This window comes from Marmota flaviventris, chromosome 13 (assembly GCF_047511675.1).
Source record: "Marmota flaviventris isolate mMarFla1 chromosome 13, mMarFla1.hap1, whole genome shotgun sequence".
Classification (NCBI taxonomy): domain Eukaryota; kingdom Metazoa; phylum Chordata; class Mammalia; order Rodentia; family Sciuridae; genus Marmota; species Marmota flaviventris.
Window position 1 is genome coordinate 102,055,924 of NC_092510.1, and position 20,117 is coordinate 102,076,040.

At 63.9% G+C, this 20,117-nt stretch overlaps 1 protein-coding gene across 2 annotated transcripts in view; it reads left to right on the forward strand.

The window, feature by feature from the left end:
* Rxra (retinoid X receptor alpha) overlaps positions 1–18,120 on the forward strand; it is a 93,281-nt gene extending 75,161 nt beyond the window's left edge. For both annotated transcript variants that reach the window (XM_071601134.1, XM_027942108.2), the window contains exons 5-10: positions 2,583–2,752; positions 6,487–6,616; positions 9,722–9,854; positions 11,768–11,859; positions 13,267–13,372; positions 14,597–18,120. In XM_071601134.1, the coding sequence (XP_071457235.1) occupies positions 2,583–2,752; positions 6,487–6,616; positions 9,722–9,854; positions 11,768–11,859; positions 13,267–13,372; positions 14,597–14,744 (779 nt within the window). In that variant the 3' untranslated portion in view covers positions 14,745–18,120. The remainder of the gene's footprint in view (positions 1–2,582; positions 2,753–6,486; positions 6,617–9,721; positions 9,855–11,767; positions 11,860–13,266; positions 13,373–14,596) is intronic.
* Positions 18,121–20,117: the final 1,997 nt, after the last annotated feature.

The window sequence follows — 20,117 nt, forward strand, 5'->3', positions numbered from 1 at the left end:
TGGGCTGGGCAGGTAGAGCCTGCTCATGGGTCCATCCTGACAGCAGGCTTTGTCATTGTCACTGTGAAGATGAAGAAGCTGAGGCACAGAGAGGTTGGGGACTTGCGTGGGGGCCACACAGCTGTTGGGATAGCACAAGCTCTGAGGTCATGGGGCTGCCTGATTCCCAAACCTGCAGCTTTGAGCTATGAATTCTCTAGAGATGCCAGCCGCACCCCTTTGACTCTCTGAGCCTGGACGTCCCCACCTGGGAAGGTGAGGTGTCTGGGCTGGTTGTGCCTTGGGGCTGTGTGTGGCTCTGAGGCTGGAACTTCCACCCGGAGCCTGCCGTGGGGCCTGGGGACTCTGTCCGCCTGAGTCTGGCTGCCGCAGCCTGTTCAGGTATCTGTTCTGGTGGGGGCCGTGGGGCTTCCAGGTGTGGAGGGCTCATCTCTGGGCCCCAGGGCTGTGTCCTCTGTGGCTGGAGGAGTGATCCCTCCTCAGATAGGTGCCTGCCGCATGGAGGGGCCGGGCTGGCCAGCCCTCCCAGTCGGCGGCCAGCTCCACACGTGTGGCTCCCTGCCCCTCCCACCTGCCGTCGGCTTTTCCAGAAGAGCAGGCCTGCACCACGTCAGCTGAGGCTCTGCCTGGCTCCTCGGCCCAGCTGCTGTGTCCTACGGATGCTGGGTCAGCCTCCTGTCCCGCGTCCACGTGAGGACAAGGGCCCTTGCTCAGGCCAGGCCACTGTGTCCTGGAGAGCTGGCCTTGGGGGCAGGGATGCAGAAGGGTGCCTGGGCTGCCTCTGGGGAGCCGGAAGAGGGGCTCCTGCCAGACCCGCCTGCATGGCGAGGCCGGCATGGGAGGTCCATGTGGGGCTGTTGGAGAGCAGGACTGCAGGTCCCTCAGCCGGCACACTGGGGAGCCTTGGTGCCCCCAGACCTCGAGGAGTACGGGAGGGTGGGCAAGAGGAAAGTGGCCTCTGACCACCTGGGTGGGTGGGGGTGCCACAGGCATGAGTGCCCCTCCCGCCCTCCTCCCTCCTGCTGTCTGCGTTTGTTCCGTCCCTGGGCGGCCAGCGAGAGGACCTGGGCCAGGCAGCCTGGACCAGCGCAGGGTCAGGGATCTGGAGGTGGGGAGGTGGCCGGCTTGCTCAGCTGATGCCTGGGAGGACCTGAGGTGCTGACTGGTGATGGGCCCAGCCTGGGGTCACCATGCAGGCCTGGGACGCAGTGACTGGGAAAGGCCTGGTTCTGTGGCATCAGGTGGGCAGCGAGGGAGTGGGTCCCCCCAGCTGGCAGCGGGCGCCGGGGGAGTCGGTGCCCGAGCACTGAAAGGACACACAGAAGTTGGGGGGCGCGGAGAGGCCTTGGCTGCAGTGGGGAGCATGGGAGCCCGACGGAGGCGGCTCTGGGGACCCCAGCCCCTGTTGCTGTCCCGACTCCTGTGAGTCGCTTTGCCTCTGAGCCTCGCATCCCTTATCTGTGAGGGATGGTGGACGTGCCCGGGCTCTGGGCTATTGTGTGGAGCCTCAGCTGGGGTCAGCATGCCCAGGCAGGACAGCAAGGCCTTCTGCACGTCTGAAGGGAACCGCCGGAAGGCACATCCAGACCCTCGCCTGCCCCAGTGGCACCCCTGGTGCTGGACAGGCTGGCAGAGGGGGCAGGATGGGTCCCCAGGTGCCCAGGGTGGGTGGCTGTGGATGGCAGTCCCAGGAGGGTGGGGAGGAGGCAGAGCCTCTAGGTCCTTAAGGGCAGCAAGGCTCCTGCCTGAGCCCCTTCACTGGCCTGTTCCTCGGGGATGGCCAGAGGCTGGGCCACTGTTGGCTCAGCTGGGCCTGGCAGGACCCTGGGATCTAGGTTCTTTCGCCTGTGGGCATTGCTGTGGTTTATCTTACTGTGCTGCTCCAGACCCCCCACTGGGGCTACTTACCAGGGTGATTGGCGGGCATCAGCATGTGGCTGGCGGGGAGCAGGAGGTCCCAGGCCTCATGGCATGGGGGCAGGGCAGAGCCATGAGTCCCGAGTGTGGCTGGCGGGGCAGGGCCCATGCCCTCCCTCTGCAGAGCCCAGTGTGGGGGCCGTGGGCCTGCCTTCACGCTTGCCCTGGCACAGTGCTGACCCATTTGCCCTGGCATTGGCTCCTGGCCAGCGTGAGCACTGCTGCAGGTCAGGAGCAGGCTCCCTCTGGCTACGGGCCTTGGCACGGGTCGTTTCCTGCCGGAACTGCCCTCTCTGCTGTATTTCCTCCTTGGATCTCCTTGCCACTTCTTCCAAGAAGCTTCCCGGCCTTCCCCAGGTCCACAGACCACCGTCTCTGATTTGGGGACCTGGGAACAGCCCGCTCTGGGCCTCAGTCAGGCTCCCCGCGGTGTGCACGGGGTGCAGTGAGTTAATGAGAGGTGGGCTTGGGTTTCAGAGCACCCAGCCGAGAGGCCGGGCACGGGGCCAGGCTGTGCATGGCGCGTCTCCCTCACCTGGCCCCGGGCCTGCTGGTGTCATCCGCACACTGGCTCCAAGTTGGCACGGCCCAGCCCTGGCCACGGCAGGTCCTGGGAGCCGCTGGCTGGCCCAGGTGAGGCCGGTGACAGCACCTTCCCATTGCAGCTGTGCAGGAGGAGCGGCAGCGGGGCAAGGACCGGAACGAGAACGAGGTGGAGTCAACCAGCAGCGCCAACGAAGACATGCCAGTGGAGAAGATTCTGGAAGCTGAGTTGGCTGTCGAGCCCAAGACGGAGACCTACGTGGAGGCGAACATGGGCCTGAACCCCAGCTCGGTGGGTGTCCACCTCTGCAGGGTGGCTCGCTGGCCCCTTTCCTGTGGTTGCTTGCTTACTGCGCCTGAGCCGTGGCCCTCATCCACCTGTGTGGCCTCTGCCCAGCCGGGAGACCCTGTGAGCCCCTCGACCCTTCCCTGTCTCCATCCCCAGTGGGGCTGGGGCCAGGCCAGGAGGCAGCTCTGGCCCTGCAGCCACGTCCTGTGTCCCCAGCCATCTCTGAGGGACCTGGGTCCTGGGTTCACTGTAGGGTTTGGCCTGTCTGGGTCCCTGCTGGAGGGTCCCTGCCCCATGCCCTCAGAGAAGGCATGAGGAGCTAAGCCCAGGAGAGAGTCCAAAGAGGTGGGCCCTGAGGCTGGCTCTGCCCGCAGCTGCATGGCTCTGGGCAAGGGACTTCCCTGAGCCTCCCCATCCCCTGTCCACGGGCAGGAGGGCACAAGTGCCGTCAAGGGGGCTGGCGGCCAGCAGTCACTGTGATGCGGTTAATGCAGAAGGCAGCTTCGTGGTCTCCAGCTGCTGTCCTCATGCTGACTGCCCGTAGGAGTGGCCTTGGCATGGCCTTCCCCTGCCTTCCTGGACCCCCCCCCCCCGCCCCCTTTGTCCCTACAGCCACCAGACCAGGACAGGGAGGCTCTTGGTGCTGTCCCTGCCGTGCCCAGGGCCTTGGTGTCAGACCCTCTAGCCTCTCATTGCTTCCCCTGGCCTCACTTGAAATAGCCTCTCCTGCTCTTTGTCCCTCCCTAGACTGTGGGCTCAGCCCTGCCTGTGGCCTGTACTGAGCCCCAGGCAGGGGACTTCTGTGCCTGTCCTTCCTGGAGCACAGGCACCTGCACCGCTCTGAGCGCTGTTGGTCCCCACGAGCTCACACTGGTGGGGGACCCGTTTATTATGGGATTCCTGAGGAGGTGGCTCACTGTGCCCCCGGTTGGTGGGGTGATGCTGATTGTTGAGTCCAAGTACGGGGCTGGGCGCTGACCCTCAGGCTCCGCTTGCCTGGGGCCCGTGGTCGAGATGGCTCTCATGGGTCCCACGTCGGCCACAGGCGTGACCAGCATGGTGTTGAGACATCATCTGGATTTCTGTTGGGTTGAGGGCTGGGCCAGAGCCCTGAGGTCAGCTAGAGCCCTCATCCAGGCAGACCTCAGGGTCACCCTGGCCTCTCCCCCCCCCAGCTCACACTTCTTTCCCCTTTGTGCTAGCTGCACCTACTGGCGTTTACTCCCTTCTGCCCTGGGTCCTTTGCACTAGCTGCCTGGAACACGGTCCTTCTGCTCCTCTGGCTGCAGTCTCAGGACCCTGCCCGAGCCCTCATCAATGTCCTTTTCTGAGACCAGCTGCTGTTCCAAGGGCTCAGAGTGCCTGTCCCTTCCTTCGTGGTCCTGGCACGTGGTGACCATGTAGTGAGTTGTTGCCATCCTGTGAGGCCATGGGGGTAGAGTGCGAGCCGTGCCTCCTGCCCAGCCCTGGTTGGGGACAGCAGCCCTGCCCTGCCCCCAGTCTGAGTGGAGCTGCTGTGCACATGCCGGCTCTGTGGCCACTGCCCCCCATGGTGGGCTTCCCAGTGCCCCAGGTCCACAGCCACCCTGACCTGCGGGCTGTCCATAGCTGGGACTCCTTCCTTCCAGGAATGGTCCCGTGGAGCAGTCCCCACCTGCTCCGACCCTCGACAGCTCTGCCTGGTCTGTGGTCCGTGCCCACACCCCTCTGCTCTGGGAGGGAGGGGCGTGGGGAGGGTTGAGACGGAGCAGAAACTGAAGGAGGTGGAGGCTGAGAAATCCCGCCATCTGCTCTTCCGGCAGAGTTGGTGCCTAGAGCCGCACGGAGGCTGCTCAGGGCCAGGCTCTGCCTCCTGTGGACGAGCCACATCCCCTGGCTGGCCTTCTTGTCTGACCTCGTGCTGGACACCCTTTGTATACTGGCCTGGGTGCTCCTTCTGTCAGGTGGGCCAACTGGCCCTGGGAGGGGGCTCAGCAGCCTCAGCTCAGGCAGCTGGCGTCCCCCCTGTGTGGCAGGGCCTGGGTGGTCCCATCGACGCTCCTTCAAGGCTGGAGGTGGCAGCTCGTTAGGTGTCTGCTGCTGAATATGGCTCAGAGGGGCAGCCCCGGCCTGAGCCGCACAGCGGGGATGGAGCCAGCAGCCCTCACAGCCCCTCCCCCCCAGAGACCCCCAGGCCTGGCCCTGCTGGGACCCAACCTGAGCCTCCCCTCCTCCCGCCACCTGTTCCCCAGCCCCGTGTGCCCCTCCTGCAAAGGCCCCGACGCTTAGGACTGCTCTTCCCTTCCTGGAGGCAGCCTGCCACCCTGGGCTCCAGGAGAGCCTCCGGGGGGCTGGCCGTCCAGCACCCGGGCAGAGGCCAGTTCTCTGGGTGAGGCTTCTGAGCAGGGCCGCCTGCTGCTGGGCTTCGATGCAGAGTTGCCTGTCTCCTTCAATCCGGCGTGGCCACCTGGGGTCTCCTCTCCACCACGCCCCATGTACCTCTCAGGCCGTCCTGCAGCAGATGGGCAGTGAGGACTGCCGTCCAGCCTGTGTGTCAGGAGGGGAGGCCCAGGCTGAGGCACAAGCTGGGCACCTCAGGTTGGGGCGCTGGGCAAGGGCCTGGTGCCTAGTGAGTGCTGGGGTTCCCAGAGGGAGTGAGTGAGGGGGCCGTGGGCAAGCCCCTCTCGGCAGGGGGCCCCACCGCTACAAGCTGCGTCCAGGGAGCCCTGTGATGACACTCCCTCCCAGCCCCCCTGTGTCCCCCAGCCCCTCCTGGCCCACAGCCTCGAGGTGAGTCGTCATGGCCACTTGAGCAGACCCTTTTATGTGCCCTGGGTGTTTAACTGCGCATCTCTGCTGAGCAGAGCGTCTCTGTCCAAGGGAGCCTTGCCAAGGTCCCCTCCTGCCCCTGCCCTGGCTGCGGCGGCTCTGAAGGAAGGGGTCCCCTCCCGGGAGCTTCAGGGGTTCCGTCCTGCAGCAGCATAGCCCGGTGCCTTGGCTCCCTTCCCTGCTCCCCCCACTAGGGACAGGAAGCTGGCAGCCCCTCTGGGCAGAACTCCTGGAAGGCATCTGCTGGCCCCTGACCTCCACCTGGGCCTGTGTCTGAACTAAGGCAGTGTCCACCCCGGCTTCTGCCTGTGTCTGGTAGAACTGGACTCCCGTGTCACCTCGACCACAGTGAGGGGCTGGCCCACCCAGCTGCACCCTCCTCTGTGACCCTGCCCACTCCTGCTCAGCACCTTCCTGGAGCTGGGAGGGACACAGAGGTCCTGCGGGCTGTGTGAGCTTCCTGTGGCTGTGGTGACGAATCACTGCGACACAGCAGCTCACAGCAGCACAGGTTCAGAGGGCCACGGCTCGTGGGCTCAGGAACCCAGAGTCAGCCGCACTGGGCTGGTCAGGGGGTCAGCAGGGCAGCACCTGGAGGCCGCCATGCTCCTTGGCCCCCGTTCAAGCCAGTGGCCTTTTGTCCCCTTTGACCTCTGCTTCCATCCTCATGGGTCCTCCTCTCACTCTGACCCACCTGCCTTCTACAAGGATTCTTGTAGTGACATTGGGCCTGTCCCCATAGTCGAGGGTCATTTCCTGTCCCCAGGACCTTGATGTAATCCCACCTGCAAAGACCCTTTTCCAGGGTCAGGACCAGGGCCTCTCTCGGGCTATTGCTGAGTCAGCCATGGGGCAGGGCCTGCTCCAGGCTGGCTCTGTCCACGTGTTGGCCGCATGGACCTGAGCACCGTGCCCTTTCTCCCTCACAGCCCAATGACCCCGTCACCAACATCTGCCAGGCCGCTGACAAGCAGCTCTTCACGCTGGTGGAGTGGGCCAAGAGGATCCCACACTTCTCCGAGCTACCCCTGGACGACCAGGTCATCCTGCTGCGGGCAGGTGAGGGCCAGACCTGCCCAGGGCTGGGTGGGGGCAGCAGTGGTGCGGGTGTCACTCCTGCTCTCTGGGGCTGCAGGGAGAGCCCTGGGGCCTCGCTTCCCTGCCCTCCCTCCTAAGGGGGTCCTGACGGGGTCTCAGCGGCCATCTGAGAGGCGAGGGCTGCTGGGGTCTGCCCACCGGGCCTCTCATGCTTCCCATAGCCTCCCCCACTCTGGGCCGGGGCACGGCGCTGGTGTGACATGGGGCTGCGGTCAGGCTAGCTGTGGGTGCACAGACCAGAGAGGCCACCCGGGGCTGTCTCCTCTTCTGTAAATGGACATGAGGGATGTGCTGACGGAGGCCAGCTTTACTGAGTGCCCAGCGGGGAGCCCAGGTTCCTGCAGTGGCCATGGTGTTGATGACTACCCAAGTCCCCCTGAGGTCCTGCTGTCCTGGGGCCTGAGTGTTCCTACCACTTCAGCCACCTGCTGCCCCACGGGGGGTGCTGTTACCAACCCCAACCTGCAGGGCCTTGGCCAGCTTAAGGCAGGTCCCTGGTGAAAGTGAAGAAAAAAGCAACCAGAGATGGCTTCCTGTGAAGCACAGAATGTTCTGGAAGTTACCCAGTCAGGGGCAGAATCGCACAGGCCCTGACCCCCCACCTCCCTCTTAAAAGGACTCCAGTGCTCTGTTGGGTCATCCAGATGAGCCAGGATGGCCTTCTATCTCAGGCCCCTGACTACACTTGCGGCCCCTGGCCCCCAGGGCTGGGTGCGCAGCCCCCACTTTTGTGGGTGCAGACTTCTTTAAGAATCTGGTCAGCATCCTGCCTGGCAAGGTTGGGTCCACCCCCAGCTCTGCCCTCACTTTCGGGGCTTCTCCCTCCTCCCCTGGCTTTCTGAAGCCCGCCTGACCCAGAGGTCCTTGGAGGTAACCAGTGGCCAGGTGGGGCATCCCTCGCAGAGAGGAGTTGGTCTTTCCTCACTGGCATGGAACACGAGGACAGCTGGGTTCTTCTTTGGGACCTGCAGATCTTTGTCTGGTGGGCAGACCATGAGGCCTGCCCGCCTGTGTGGCAGAACGGGGTGTTGGGGACACTGGCTGCTGACAGCTGTGGGCAAGGCTGTCTATAGACAGCGTGCTGGCCTTTGGTGTGTCCCCTCCGTGATATCCACCTTCAGCAATGAGGCACTGGGTGCCTGTGTGGCCCTTTCCTCAGCCCAGGACCTGGGCTGTCCAAGTCCCCAGAGTGGGTACACTGCTCCCCTCGGCCAGTTCCTGGGAGATCTTCATGGTGCCTCGCCTCTGGACGGGTCTCCCTGCCCAGCCTCGCGCACCGAGGCTCCTTGCTGGCCCGCCTCTGGCTGCTCCGTGAAGCTCAGACCTGGCTCTGTGCCTGCCCCAACGTTCCACTGGCTTGGGGTACTTGGTGGGGTGGCTGAATCCCAGAGCCAGAGTTGGACCTCCTGGGTGTGAGTGCAGCCCTGATGCCCAGGAGGGTCCGACTCTGCTGCGTCACTGTGCCTGTCTGTTCCACGAGTGTCCCTTGAGGGGCTGGCGGTGTCATGCCCATCAAGCAGAGTGGTGGCACTTGGGGCCCTGCTGCACTGCCAGATGGCCCCCCAGGCCCTGCAACAGCCCCGGGGTGTGGGGCCTGCTCAGCTGGAGCCAGCAGAGTTTGAAGCCCAGGCTACCAGGGGCTGGATCTGGTCAGCCCCAGGACAAGGTCTGGCTGGCTGGGGCTGCCTGAAAGGTCAAGGTGCAGGTTTCAGGCCGTGGTTCTGGATTCTGATGGGTCGCCGCTGTCCTGAGAGCCCGTGGGGACCTGGGGAGATCCTGGCCTGCCTGTGCTCAGGGCTGACTTCATGTGCGTGTCCACTGCTTCAAGGCGAGGCTCCGTCTTCGGACAGGTGCCCACTTCCCCTGTCCAGGGGACATTGAGGATCAGTGTAGAATAGTCTTGGCTCCTGCACAGAAGCACCCGGCACTGTGCCTCTCCTGTTTGGCCAGTGGGTGGACCGAGGTGGGCAAGGGTTACACGTGGCTTCCAGGCCCTGTCCTCCCTCCCCCCTTCCTCTGGGGCCATACCCCAGGCCGTGCGTTCGGAGACCGCAGTCCGCTCCAGTCTGGTCTGCAGAGGGTCCTGCTGTGCAGGCGCCTCCTCTGGTAGAGAGTGGGCTCTAGTGAGGAGGGTCTGGCTGACCTGGCGAGGGGTAGTTCGGCCATGGGGACAGTACACCACTTGTACCTCTGGTCTGCCAGAGATTGGGGCCTCAGGCCATCTGGTCAGCGGGAACTCCCCCTAGCTGCAAGTATTGAGGTGTGAAATGGGGGTCGGGCCTGTCTCCAAGTTCCTTCAAGGGGTCCCTGAGGCAAGTGTGCAGAGCACTCATGGAGGCTGACGCGGTGGGGAGCAGGCGTGGCCTGTGGGAGCCCATCTCCCGGTGCAGATCCCCGCTGCCTTTCCCCTCTGTAAAGCGGGCCAGCGGTTGCTTCATAGGAGTGCAGTCAGCATGTGGTGGGACAGGCCACAGGACAGGCCAGCGTGAGGCCCAGAGCCTGTGACCACCCGGGTGTCTCTGTGGACAGCTGTGGTCATGGGTATTAAAGCTGGTAAGTCTCAGCTTACAGGCGCCGTGAAAGTCCAGCGTCTCTCCCCCACGCCCTCTTGCTGTCGTCCACTGTGTCTGTCGGTATGGAACCTGGTGCCAGGAGCGTGTTTTCCTTTAATGCTTGGCCGTTCTGTGCGATGCACGCGGTACACCTTGGTCCCCAAGAGCTGGCAGCAGCGGTCCCTGTTTGTCCCAGAGGGAGTCCTTGGGAGCTCTCCCACTTCCAGGCACGAGCATCCTGCACGTGCAGAGGCAGCTCCTGCGTTTGCTGAGGGAGGTGCTGGACGCAGGGCTGCTCAGCTGTCACTGCCCGTGTGCACACACTCAGGTGCCCGGGAGCCTCTTTTCTGCCGAGAGCACTCTGGAGTGAGGGTTCCATGGAGCCTGCTTTGGGAATGCTGGTCTGGGTTTGGAAAGGATGGTCTGTGACGTGCTGCTTTGGGGTCTGCCTGGGGACCAGGGACAGGGCGGGCCAGGGGGCCTGCAGACTGCCTGACTGTGCCTCCTCCCGCAGGCTGGAACGAGCTGCTCATCGCCTCCTTCTCCCACCGCTCCATCGCCGTGAAGGATGGGATCCTGCTGGCCACCGGGCTGCACGTCCACAGGAGCAGTGCCCACAGCGCAGGGGTGGGCGCCATCTTTGACAGGTGGGGTGGGAGTGGAGTCTGGCCGCCTCAGCCTCCTCAGCACCCAGCTTGGCACCACTTCTGCTTAGGAGAGTCACAGACACCAGCCGGTGCACCGAGTGGGGTGGGGGGAGGTCCTGGGTCCGTGTGGTGTCCGGGGTGGCCGATGGCCACCACTGATGTTGCTGCTCATCTGCGACCAGCTCTTCCTTTATCACCCTGTACGTTCACTGGGAGAAGGAAAGCGGACTGTCCTGTAAGGCCAGCAGGCGCTGTCAGTCTTGCGGTTCTGTGAACGTGCCGCTGAGCTTGGTGCGTCACAAACCGTGCCGTGATGGTGGGGCTGTTGCAGCAGGGCGCATCTTGTGGCCCAACCCAAGGATAAGCACACAGGGCAGTTGTCCCAGGCTGTTGCTCCTCACCCTCCAGGGGGCGTGTGGCTACACCTCTGCGTGTCCTCGGCTGCGGCTCAGTGGACACACTCAGGGGCAGTGCTGGTTGGAGGGCTGCCCTTCCTCGTCGGGCGGGTTCCATTGGGTCACTCTCCTGGAATGGCGGGCCTGTTTACACTAGCAGGCCCTGCTCTGGCCAGCCCCCACCTTTGAATCCAGAGGGCCAGCGCCAGACCCCGGCAATCTGGGGGCCTGTGTGTCAGCTTCAGCTCCTGGAACAGGGGCCAGGAGGAGCAGGCCAGGGGAAGCGGGAGGGCCCGGCAGCCTGTTAGAGCCCTGGGCTTGGAGGTGAGCGAGCACTCTCCCAGCTGCAGGGAGACGTTTGGGAGAGTGCCTAGCAGCCGTGGGCCCCCGGTGTGGCAGGCGGAGAGGGCTTGTGCCTTACCCTGGTCTGCGCAGTGCGTAATGCTCTGCTGCAGGACTCCTCGGGGCCTTTAGCAAGCTTATGTCAGGAGGCCACAGGAGGCCCACTTAGGCTTCATTAGAGGGGCCTATTCCCCCAGGCTCCCAAGGGGTCCCTCTGGGCCACCTCCCTCTGCCCCCAGTGGTTCTGTCCTCATCAGCTATTTCCACTTTCTAGATATGACAGTTTTGGGGACAGGGGCAGCCATTAGGCTGGAGGGTCCCCAGGTCCAGTGACTGAGATAGGCCAGTGGGATCCAGGATCAGCTATGGCTCTCAAAGGGACCAGGAGGGTTGAGGGTAAGTCTGAGCATGCCCAAGAGGCTCCAGGGAGGGGCCCACCTTGCTGAGGAGGCCGAGTAGGACAGTCTCCCCTCTGGAAATGGACAGCTGGTGACAGGAAGCTAGACCTCCTCCTCCATGGCTCCTCCCCCCCCATGGCTCCTTCCCCTGTGGCTCCTCCCTCCCCGTGGCCCCTCCCTCCCCATGGCTCCTTTCCCCCGGCTCCTCCCTCTCTATGGTCCTCACCATGTGGCTCCTCCTCCCCTGTGGCCCCTCCCTCCCCATGGCTCCTTTCCCCCGGCTCCTCCCTCTCTATGGTCCTCACCATATGGCTCCTCCTCCCCTATGGCTCCACCCTCCCTCCTGGCTCCTCACCTAGAAGGACCGCATCCTCACATCCTCATGGAAGGTCTTCCGTGAGCTAAGGAAATACTGTGGCCAGGACTGTGCAGCTGAGCAGGGCAGGGGCAGGTGGGGCAGGGGCCCTGCCTCCCACATGCAGGTTCACAGATCACCTGGACTCTGAGGTTAGGCGTCCCCTCCTTAGTGCCCTGTGTGAAATTCCACGAGCTGCCCGGGAACAGGTGCCCTGTGGGGAGGCCGTGCCTGGTGTGGAGGCTGCTGGCGCTCAGGGCTTCACTTCTTCCCTTGGGCCCTGTCTGGGCAGCTGCTCACCAGCTTGGCCTGTTGCAGCTGTCCTTGCCACACCAGGCTTCCCAGAGTCCCTCAGGTGTGCCTGGGCAGGGACCTTGACAAGAGGTGTATAACTCCGACCTTGGAATCTGCCTCCTCCTGCAGGGTGCTGACGGAGCTGGTGTCCAAGATGCGGGACATGCAGATGGACAAGACCGAGCTGGGCTGCCTGCGGGCCATCGTTCTCTTTAACCCCGGTACGCCCCTCCTGGAGGCCCAAACCTGGCCTCTGGCTCCACACTGCAGAGGACAGCCGTGCTACTAGCTGTGCCTCCTGAGGGTTGGCCCCGGGTCTCATGCACAGTTCGCCTCAGCCCGTGACTCAGGGCCTGGTGACAGTGCTGGTCATCGTGGTCTCCAGCTGGGCTCTGGACTTCTGTGGGAGTGCCTTGCTGTCCTGCACTGGCACCTAGGCTCCGCACAGGCTGGATCTGACGTGTCCTGGTCAGTGTTGACCCCCACTCAGGCCTGCTGTCCTGGGGTCACCAGCATTCTCCAGCCTCGGGTCCAAGGCAGAAATTTCTGGGGCCATGGCCATGGGGTCGGCATGGAGCAGGATTGGGGCAGGCCTCGGGCAGGCCTCGTCTCCACCCTCCGGACTCCCACTGCAGAGGCCCCAAGGTAGTGTCCGTCACCCATGGGTACAGCACTGTGCTATGGGGGGCCCACTGGGGCAGCAGCAGGCTGGGCCCCTCAAAAAGCTGGGAGTAAATGGGCAATGCCCCTCATGGCCACTGCCACCGGATGGCCAGTGCCCAGCATGGCCAGTGTGCAGGATGCCCCCTCCCAGGTAAGGGTCAGAGCGGCCAGTGCAGGGTGGAGGGGCGGTCTCGCTGAGGCATTGCCCTGCCGGCTGAGTGGGAAGGGGCAGAGGGTTTCAAAGCTGCCTCTCTCTCTGGGGTGGTGGCAGGACGTGGAGGGAGCAGGCTTGGTGCTGCTGTGGCGGTGTCCCCTGCACACCAGGCCTCATGAGGACAGGCTCCTCATGGCACTCCTGGCCTTGACCCCTGCCAACCCGCAAACCTGAGCCGTGCCTCTTGCCCAGCCTGGCAGAGCCGGTGCTAGTGCAACAGCATTAGCACCCGGTCAGCTGTGCCCTGTGGTTTTGGTGGTCAAGACCATGCCGTCTCTGCAGCCTGGGCACAGGCCCGCGGGTCCTAAGCTCTGGACTCCCATCCCAGGCTCTCAGGGAAGGGCTGCAGCTGCCCCTAGGAACAGGCTTGTGTTCAGGGAGCGGGTGTGACTTCTGTTCACGTCAGGGGGGTTCTGACCTGGGTGCAGTGAGGCACCCATCACGTCTCTCGGTTACCGTGGCAACCGGGGAGCAGCTTCCTCACTGTTCAGGTACAGAAACTGGTGAGTCCCCGGAGGTCGAGGACTGACCTGTGGCCATGTAGCTTTCAAGTGGCAGAGCCAGGCCTCAAGTCCAGAGCACCCTGCTGTGAGCATCACGCTGAGCCCCCCTGCATGGGGAGCCGTGGGCAGCCGTGTCCAGGAGCAGGCTGCCCACTGCTCCACCTCTGCCCATGGGCTGAGCCACGGGGTGGATTCCAGAGACAGTCCACACAGCTGCAGGGTCTGTCCTGAGGCTCTTCTCCCTGCAGACTCCAAGGGGCTCTCGAACCCGGCGGAGGTGGAGGCGCTGAGGGAGAAGGTGTACGCGTCCCTGGAGGCTTACTGCAAGCACAAGTACCCTGAGCAGCCCGGCAGGTGAGGCCGTCCCCCAGCAGTGGGCGTCCAACATCGCATACAGTAGGAGCTTTACAGAGGCACAGCCTAGGGGGCCGTGGCTGGAGCATGGGCTCAGCTCTGTCCCTGCCCAACTGGGCCCAGGAGGACTAGGATCTTTCCTCGTTTCTGAGCCCACGGTGCTGGGTGTGCAGGAGGGGGAGCGGGGACTCTTGGGATTCGTGTGAGGCCCGGTCCTGCCCTGCTCTCTGAAGGCACCACCTGCCTCCCGCCCAGCCTCCCGGCCTCCTGACCTGCAGACCAGGTGTCGGGTGCAGGGAGGGTGGGGCAGCCGGAGCTGCCCAGCCCCCCTGCCAGCTGGCACGCACACAGTTAGCAGCGTCCTTGCTGCCTGCTCAGCCCTCATCTGGTTTGGTTTAAGGCGAGACTTCCCAGAGGATGAGGACAGGAGGGGGTGGCAGGCGGCTTGTTTTTCCTGGCTTCCTGCCTGGACCCGTCTCGCCAGCTCAGCAGAACACGGCTTGTTCTCTGGCCCTGCTCCAGACGCCAGGCTGCATTTGTGCCTTTAAAACGAGGATCCAGGGCTTCCTCCCCGGAAATAAAAACATTGTTAATAATTAATGAGCCCCCCCCCAGCCCCTCCAGGGCTGGTGTGGAGAGGCCTGGGCAGACAGGAGCCTCCCAGGACCACCCCGGTCTGTCCCTCCTCTGTACTCTCCTCCCGGGGGTCTGCAGTGGCTGTCCCTCATCATGTCCCTCCTCCCAGTGCCCCTGAGACCTCTTTCCCTCTCCTCCCACGATTCCTTTCCAGGAGACTTCCCAGGGTGGGCAGGGCCTTAGCAGCCAACCCCCACCACGGCCGGTCCTCTGGCCCCACCTCAGTAGGGCTGTCCTGGGCCGGGGTGGCCCTGTGCCCGTGGGGGCGTGGTGGGAGGGGCTGGCTCCAGCACAGAGCGCTCCTGCTCCACTGGGCACCGCCTGCCAAGCCCTGGCATCGCCTGGGCGCCACTCACGCCCTCCCAGCAGAGGCTCCCAGACCCCCAGTTCATGCCGTTGCTCTCCCCTTAAGGTCCCGCTGTGGCCCCACTGCCTGTGGGACAGGCCCATGCTCATAAGTGCTCCATCAGGCCCACCGGGCCTGCCCTGGCCGGCCACCGTGGCGTCACCCAGGTCCTTCCTCACAGCCCTCGGCCCGAGGTCTTCTTGGAGCGCCCGGCCCCTCCTCACTCACCCGCTCTCTGACAGGTTTGCCAAGCTCCTGCTGCGCCTGCCGGCCCTGCGCTCCATCGGGCTCAAGTGCCTGGAGCACCTCTTCTTCTTCAAGCTCATTGGGGACACGCCCATCGACACCTTCCTCATGGAGATGCTGGAGGCCCCACACCAGACCACCTAGGCCTGCGCCGGCCTGTGCGCTGCCCGGTCCGGGCCCCGCCTGGACGCAGCTGCTCTGCTCGGCTCTAGCCCTGCCCCTGCCCTCCCCGCCTGGCCTGTGTGGACCTGCGGGTGCAGTTTGTCACTGCCATCCCAAGAGATGTTTGCCACCTCGTCATCTTTACCACTGCTTGTCTCTGGCCCAGGCTGTGGCTGTTCCAGGGCAGCAGCCAGGGTGGCCGGAACTGGCCAGACCCCCTGCTGTGTCGCCTGCAGGGCGCCGTGGAGCTCCGGGGCCTCAGGGCCTAGAGCTGGGGGAGCGGCAGGCGCCTCGTTTGGGTTGTCCTTTGCTGTTGCTGGTTCTAGGGATGCCCTGCGCGCGCCCCCTGGAGTGAGCCATCTCCTGCTCTGAGTACCGGAGCCTGGCCAGCCGTGAGGGCCTGTCCGGGTCAGGAGGAAGGGCCGGTGGGGCAGGCCGGCATCTCATTGCAAAAGACCCCCCCTGCCCCTGGGAGCCAAGAGGGGCCCGTGGGCTGCAGGCCGCACTGCGCTTGGCGTGGAGGTGGATAGCCCTGTTTTCCAAAGATAATTTGCAGCTTGGCCCCGGGACACTGAGAACACATGCTGACCTCTGCAGGGCTTGGGCCACCTGGAGGCTGCAGGAACGAGGGCCATTGGTTTCTTCTTGTCATTGTGTGGTTCCGGCTTCTCCCCACCCTATGTTCCCATTCAGCCAGGGTGACGGACCCTCATCCCTGGCCCATTCCCTACCCAAGTCTTCCCTTGCAGTCTGCGAGGTGGACCGAGGCTAGTCCTCACTTCCTGGACGGCCCAGTCTCAGGCGGGTGGTGTGTCACCCTCTTAGTGGCCTTGTGGGCAGCACACAGGCTGTCCTGTCCCCATGTAGTTCCACTGGCTTCATGTGTGGATGGCGGCCACCCCGATGGCTTCTGTGAGGGACGGGAGGCTAGAGGCTGCCTGGCTCTCTCAGAGGGAGGCAGGAGGCACTGAGACCCAGAGGGACTCCTGGGTGACGAGCCACGTGGGTGGGCAGAAGCACTGTGTCCTGGAGCAGCTGACACCCTGTGGGACCCCTGTATGGATTCTTCTCTGGCTGGCTGGTTCTGTCTGGAAGATTCTGCAGGCCTTGCCAGAGCCCCCAGCACCACGTTGTCTGTGGACGACGTTTGCCCAGAACCTTAACTGGGGGCTCCATCTCACGCCCACCCTGAAGGGTGGAGGGCTGCTGCTTCCTGGCTCAGCCCCGTCCAGCCAGGCCCCTCCCGCGCGGCCTGCTGGGCTCCGAGGTGTGGGCTGCTCTCACGTTGGACTGGTCTCTTTGCACTGTAAGCCCCCTGGGCGCCAGGACTTGGATGCTCACTTCTCAGGCCCCGTTGGGGTGGGGAGGTGTCACAGGGAAGGGCCTGTGTCTCCCCAACCTCTGCAGAGGTGCACTGCCCCTGGCGGAAGGAGGAATCTGAGGTTGGTGGGGGGTGCTGGGAGGGGTCAATTGCCAGGCCTCCGCGGGAAAGGTGTGTCGGTCCCTAACTGAGGTACTTGGGCAGAGGCTGCAGCCCAGTCTGCTGGAGGCAGAGGCCATCAAAGATTCCAGAAGCGTCCTCCCTCACCCTGCCCCTCTTCTCAGCACGGCTCGGGCACACACAAAGGAGAACTTCGCGCTTGTACCAGGGCCGGTTGCCCCTCCTCCCAGACTTTCCTGGGAAGTCTTGGCGGCCTTTGGGACATGGTGGGACAGGCAGAGGGCGTGAGCTCTGCAGGTCCCCGTTCCCCACCCAGCACTGTGCCTTCTGCACCCGATGTGCCCAGCACTCACGCCGCCCCGCCACATGCGCTGCCCGAAGCCCTGGGTGGGGTTTCCCGGGGACTTCTCTGTTTGGGGGCCCAGCTCTCTGTCTGTAAAGCACTGAGGTCCCCGGCCACCACCTCCTGACACCAGAACCCCAGTCCCCCTGGTCCGTGCAGCCTTGTCCGCTGTCCTGCGTCACCTTAGACTGTCCCGTGGGCTCCCCGTCCCTTCTCGTTAGTCTCACTGTCACATTCTGTGTGTACAATGCTGTTTGTCTGCAGGGGATTCGTGGACGGGCAAGTGGTCCTGGAGGGAGGCAGGGTGTCGACCAGGCCTTTAGTAGTGTTACCAATCTGGCGCAATTAAGGTGATTTTTTTGTAATTATTATTATTTTGGTGGGACAATCTTTAATTTTCTAAAGATAGCACTAACAGCGGCTCATTAGCCACCGTGCCCATGCCCGCCTTGGCCTGGTGGGACAACAGGGCTGCTTCCCGCTGCTGCTTCCTGGGTCCCTGGGCCTCAGGTGCCTAAGCATACTCCTCTGTTGTGTCACCTTCCGGCCTGGACATTCAGATGGCATGCCCCAGCTGGGAAGTGAGGACGGCCGGAGCCAGGTGGCCTGCCCGGGATGTGTCAGCCGTCGTCACTCTGGAAGCACATGGTCTCTGCGGGAAGTCGGCCGCACACCATCAGTTTGCCAAGTCAGCGCTCCCAGGGACTCCAGGCTGGCACCTGTGACAGTGCAGAGCCCCCTGCCCAAGGGGTTCCCAGGGGGTCCTGCTGGAGCAGGCAGCAAGCGGGTGATCAGCTGATGTCCCCATCATGGAACTGGGGTGTGTGACCTGGGCCCTGTCCACGCAGGTGTGTGGCAAGCACGTGTGTGCTGTGCAGACTGGGAAGGCCACGCACCAGGGACAGGAGGCGCGTCTCGGTGGCCAGTGTTCTGTTTGTTTTTAACTGACTCCCTGTTCTGTAAATTTGCTTCCTGTGAGCAAGTGCTGAGGACCCCGAGTGGGGTGGGGTCGAGTGAGTCCCCGCGGCCAGGGGGTGCATCTATTTTAAGATGCCCGGAGCAGCGGCTTAGCCTGTCCCAGTCTGTAGCTGCCTCAGCTGGGATGCCGCTGCGGCCTTAGCGAGGGTGACGCATCCGCAGAGATAGAGAAGGTGTCTAACGCGTCGGGAAAGGTAAAAGAATCTATTTTTGTACAAATGTAATTCTACCCCTCATGTATGTGGGTGATGTGGCCGGGTGGGACCCTTCTGTCTCTGCTTCTGGCAGTCTGGATGGATCCTGGGGACCCCGTGGGGACCTCCGTGAGACCAGCAGGTGGCTGCCATCCTGGGGGCGGGAAGGTGGGCCTGAGCCCGCAGGGTCTCCTTCCCCTTTCGAGTGGCCTGTGACACCGTGCTCTGTCCCTGGCGACCTGCCTTCCTGCGGTCTGACTGTGAAGTTCTTCCCTGCGTAACTGTTCTCTGAACATCGCGTGGCGGACGCCAGGGCTCCGCCCACGGTGGTGTTGGAATTGTGGAAAAGAAACCCATGGAGACATAACGTGAGCGGAGAAACAAAACCTGAGTGTTTCAGAACACGCCTCCCGCCGTCCTGTCTGTTCTGCGCAGGGGCTTCCTGTGGGTCTAGGGCCACCACGTCCCCTGCCCTCCTGCCTCTACCCATCGGGGTCGGGCCTCAAGGCAGTGGGGCTTGAACTTCAGGCTCTGCCATTTCTCCACCCTGTGTCCCCTCTGATGCTCCTGGGCACCTGGTTTAGTCTGTAGTGAGGCCAGTGGAGGAAGCCTCCATTGGCACCCGGGGCACCATGAGTGGATGTGCCCATGTGTTGCCACCTTCCTGGCCCCAGGCTGGCCCCACCGGGCCCTACAGCTGTTCACACAGAGGGCCTCAGCGTGAGGAAGTCGTCTTACCGCTTGTCTAGTAGCAGAGCGACCACGCCCAGTCTGCATCTCGGTGATAGGTGCCCTTCGTCTCCACACTGGCCCTGAGTTTGGCGATGGTGTCCCCAGCCCTCTTGTGCACCCTTGTCCTGATGGCACCCTCCTGGAGCCTGGTCCTGCCCTTGGTGGTGTGCAGAAGGGCCAGCCACCAAGAACTGGGGTTTCCTGAGGTCACTGCCCCGTGCATGCACACATGCTTTTGCACACTCAAACACCTACACATGCACAAACATGCTCACACGTGACCCAGCCCCAGAGGACTGACGGAGCAGGAGGGAGAGTGGAGGCGGGCTGGCCAGCCCCCTGGTGGAGGAGGACCCCACACCTGACACTGCCCCTCTGGGATTGGAGGGGATGACTATACCCCCAACTCACCTTGCTTGGGGCCCTGGAATGGTGGGTGCTTGGGAGACCACAGGACAGGATGTGTTGTCTAGATACCCTGCCAGTCCCGCTGCCAACTCCAATGGACCCCATCAGCCCTCCAGCCTCCCCTGGCCCACCTCCAGTCCCACTAGAGGTGAGGGACTCCCCAAATCCTTGGGCTGCTGCCTCCCACCAGCATGGGCCTCCCCTGGCCTTGTGGGCCCTGCCCACTCTGGCTCCTGGAGGTATAGTCCTATGCTGGGGCCCCTCCCTGGTCTGGAAGAGGGACCCAGGGGCCTGCTGTTGGCCTGGCTGAGGCCTCGTCCTGCCTTCCACACGCTCACTGACGGCACCGATTCCAGGCTGGGTCTACACCCTGAGGGCTCCCCACACTCCTGAGTCCTGGATATGGCTCCCATGGACTCTCATCCCTCACCTGCAGGGGGACTTGGGTGAGGGCACAAGGGACAAAGGTGCAGAACAGCCACTAGTTCTTCAGGAGAAGACAGGAAGCGGGGGTGCCTCTGGCCCTGGGTGCCGGTTTGTAAGGACCCGGTGGGTGATGGGACCCGACAGGGCTGAGGCAGGTAAGTCCAGGAGGGGCAGGGCCCTGGCTTGGGACTCCAGGGGGAGCATGGGAGACGTCTGGCAGCCCCCAGGGTGGGCTCCACCATCAGAGCAGAAGGCCCGCAGCTGCCCAGGTCTGCATCGCGTGGGAACCTGGCCTCCGGCCTCCCTGCACCCCTGGTTGCCATGACAGTGCCTGCCCAGGGCAGTCCCTCTGGACCGGAGATGCTGGGCTCGATAAGTGTTTCACCAGCAGAATCAGGTGGCCACGGGCTGAGCCTGCACAGGGCCTGGTGTCGGGAACCCTGGGGACCAGGGTGGGGTGGGTCTCAGACCTCCTGTAGGGGGTGGAAGCATGGCCTTGGGTGGGATACTGCTGGGCCGTCACACGTTCCTGGCCCTGTGTGGGCCCCGAGGGGAAGGGGCTCTTCCATCAGCAAAGAGTGAGGGGGAAAGGTGTGCTTGGGGGTGGGGCCTCCAGAGAGAATGAGGATGAGCCCCCTGGAGGACCTGGTGCGGGTAGTGGACACTCAGGACAGAGGACCTGGGCCCACTGCTTTGCTTAAGGACAGCAGCACCCAGGAGCACAGGTGGTCAGGGAAGCCCAGATGGGGGCCAGAGCAGGGAGGGAGTCAGGGAAGGGGCCCCTGTGAAGACCTCAGCCCGCAACCCCTAAAACGACCCAAATGGCCCCGCCT